Source organism: Malaya genurostris, chromosome 2 (assembly GCF_030247185.1).
Source record: "Malaya genurostris strain Urasoe2022 chromosome 2, Malgen_1.1, whole genome shotgun sequence".
Taxonomy (NCBI): domain Eukaryota; kingdom Metazoa; phylum Arthropoda; class Insecta; order Diptera; family Culicidae; genus Malaya; species Malaya genurostris.
Window position 1 is genome coordinate 322,366,862 of NC_080571.1, and position 2,373 is coordinate 322,369,234.

At 38.7% G+C, this 2,373-nt stretch overlaps 1 protein-coding gene across 1 annotated transcript; it reads left to right on the forward strand.

The window, feature by feature from the left end:
* The first annotated feature begins 1,149 nt into the window (after positions 1-1,149).
* LOC131431334 (ejaculatory bulb-specific protein 3-like) lies at positions 1,150-1,823 on the forward strand. Its single transcript, XM_058596987.1, has 2 exons — positions 1,150-1,254; positions 1,325-1,823. Exon 2 carries the CDS (start codon positions 1,349-1,351, stop codon positions 1,685-1,687), a length of 339 nt encoding a protein of 112 aa, XP_058452970.1. The 5' UTR covers positions 1,150-1,254; positions 1,325-1,348; the 3' UTR covers positions 1,688-1,823.
* The last annotated feature ends 550 nt before the right edge of the window (positions 1,824-2,373 follow it).

The window sequence follows — 2,373 nt, forward strand, 5'->3', positions numbered from 1 at the left end:
GGAGCGTTTTAAGGCTGAAGTGGCGAATAAACGACCGCATATGGCAAAGAAACAACTTTTGTTTCATCACGACAACGAACTGTTTCACAAGTTAATCAAAACAATGGCAAAACTACATGAATTGAACTTCGAATTGCTCCCACATCCACCGTATTCGCCAGATTTGGCTCCCAGTGACTACTGGTTGTTCGCAGACCTGAAAAGCATGCTCGACGGTAAGAAATTTCGCACGAATGAAGAGGTTTTCGCTGAAGCTGAGGCCTATTTTGAGGCAAAAGATAAATCGTTCTACAAAGGTGGTATTGAACTGTTAGAGCGGCAGTGGAATGATTGCGTTACTCTTGATGGAAATTATGTTGATGAGTAAAGGTAATTTTGACCCAAAAAATCGTGCTCTCTTTGTTAGGCCCGGAACTTTTCAACGTATTTGTATTGTAACGTTTGTTATACTGAGTGAAAGTGACATGACAGTGAAATGATAAAATTATATGGTGACAAATAAGTGTAGTTGAGAACGTGTAAATGTTTGAAATCAAGAAACGAATCAACATCAGGGTAAAAATCTCCATAATCGTACCAAAACAAACAAAAAAACAGTTTCAAGACGAATTCAAGAGAATTGAGATTCTAAACAGGTTTCGTTTAATACTGCTTTTACAAAGTTCAGGTAATCGTGAACCAATTGAAAGTTGTCTAGCCGGTCGCCACAGTTACTAAAAAAGTAGATGAACGTTTAATTAGTTCCCAGTACAGCAAACAGCTAACATGCATCATCGTATGGCGTCATTCACAACCATTGTTTTAATTCCATTGCTTTGCGTTGCATTCTAGGAAGACAGAACGCTACTCATCTGAATAAATTGCTCTGGAATCGAATTGCAAAATTTGTTAACCTGTAGGCAAATTTCTGGGTATGATGATTTCTGCATTAGTCGAATTACGATTATTCAATAAACGATAATCGATTTCATACTAACGCGATTAGGTTGCAGCACTTGTTTTTTGATTATTAGCAATCTCATCGCTCTGTCTGGGGTTTCCTTATTGTACGTCATCACAGGATTATCCAGTACTAGCATAAAAAAATGATTGGTCAATACCAACGGTAGCAAAAAGGTGATCAGGAAAAATTTTGAGGAATGGAACAAAACGGTGATTTGCTTGCGTGAATTAGATGATTTCAATATTCCCTATATAAAGCAGTGGAACCACAGCCAAAAGTATAGTTCCAATCAAGCTCTTCACTCAAGTAAGGTAAGAAAGACTTGAGCAAACTGCCAACAAGCTTGTGCCTATCGAATTTGATTGACTTTGATCGTTTCAGTGGCCGAACAACGCATTCACCACCATGAAATTCGTTATCATCGCTCTGGCACTGGTAGTTCTGGTTGCTGCCCAGGATGACAAGTACACTACCAAATACGATAGCATTGATGTTGATGAGATCCTGGCATCGGATCGTCTCTTCATCAACTATTTCAAGTGCCTGATGGACGAGGGTAGCTGCTCGCCAGAAGGCAACGAGCTGAGACGTGTCCTACCGGAATCGTTGGAAAACAAGTGCGCCAAATGCAGCGAGAAACAGAAGGTGACCAGTGCCAAGGTGATAAAACACATTTCCGAGAATCGTCCTGAACAGTGGACGTTGCTGAAAGCCAAGTACGATCCCGACAACAAGTACTCGTAATATGTGATGTGATAATTAGAACCGAAAAAGTTTGACTTTATCAGCAAAAACCTCTGTCGAGCTCTTCTGTAAAAAAAATATTAATTCGGTCGATGTACATCTGAGTACAATAAAAAAATTCTTACAACCGCAGAAATATTTATTTAGTCTAAAAATCTGATTAATTGGCGAAGAATAGTCAAAGTTTTGTGCTGCATGCTGATGTGAATTCCCCCGATTTATAGTGAACATGTAAAACAGAACGAATTTCAGAAGAATTTATGGGCGCTACTATCCACGACTGACTAAGCGTATTGACACAAAACCCGGCCGAGTACAGAACATTGAAGGATTGTCATGTGGAGGAATCAGTTGCAATCGATATATTATTTTTAAAGCCTTTATTAACGTAAACATCTGCATTTATAGCTTCATTTACGGTGTTTGGCAGCGTAAAATTACCGCAAGAGAAAATTGCATGTCAGGTCAGATCTTTTTAATTTATTTCAAATCAGAGGGATTGTCGAATTTCGAGTGCTTTTTAATTCAATTTCAAATATGTTTATACGTTCATCACTTTACGGCAGGGCCGGTGGAACATGTTAAGCCCAGGTGGGTAATTTTTCGTACCGGGAGGAACGACCTACTATTTTCAAGTATACCTTAATTCTAATGGAAATGTTATTTATCTCTCAAAAAAGTAAGAT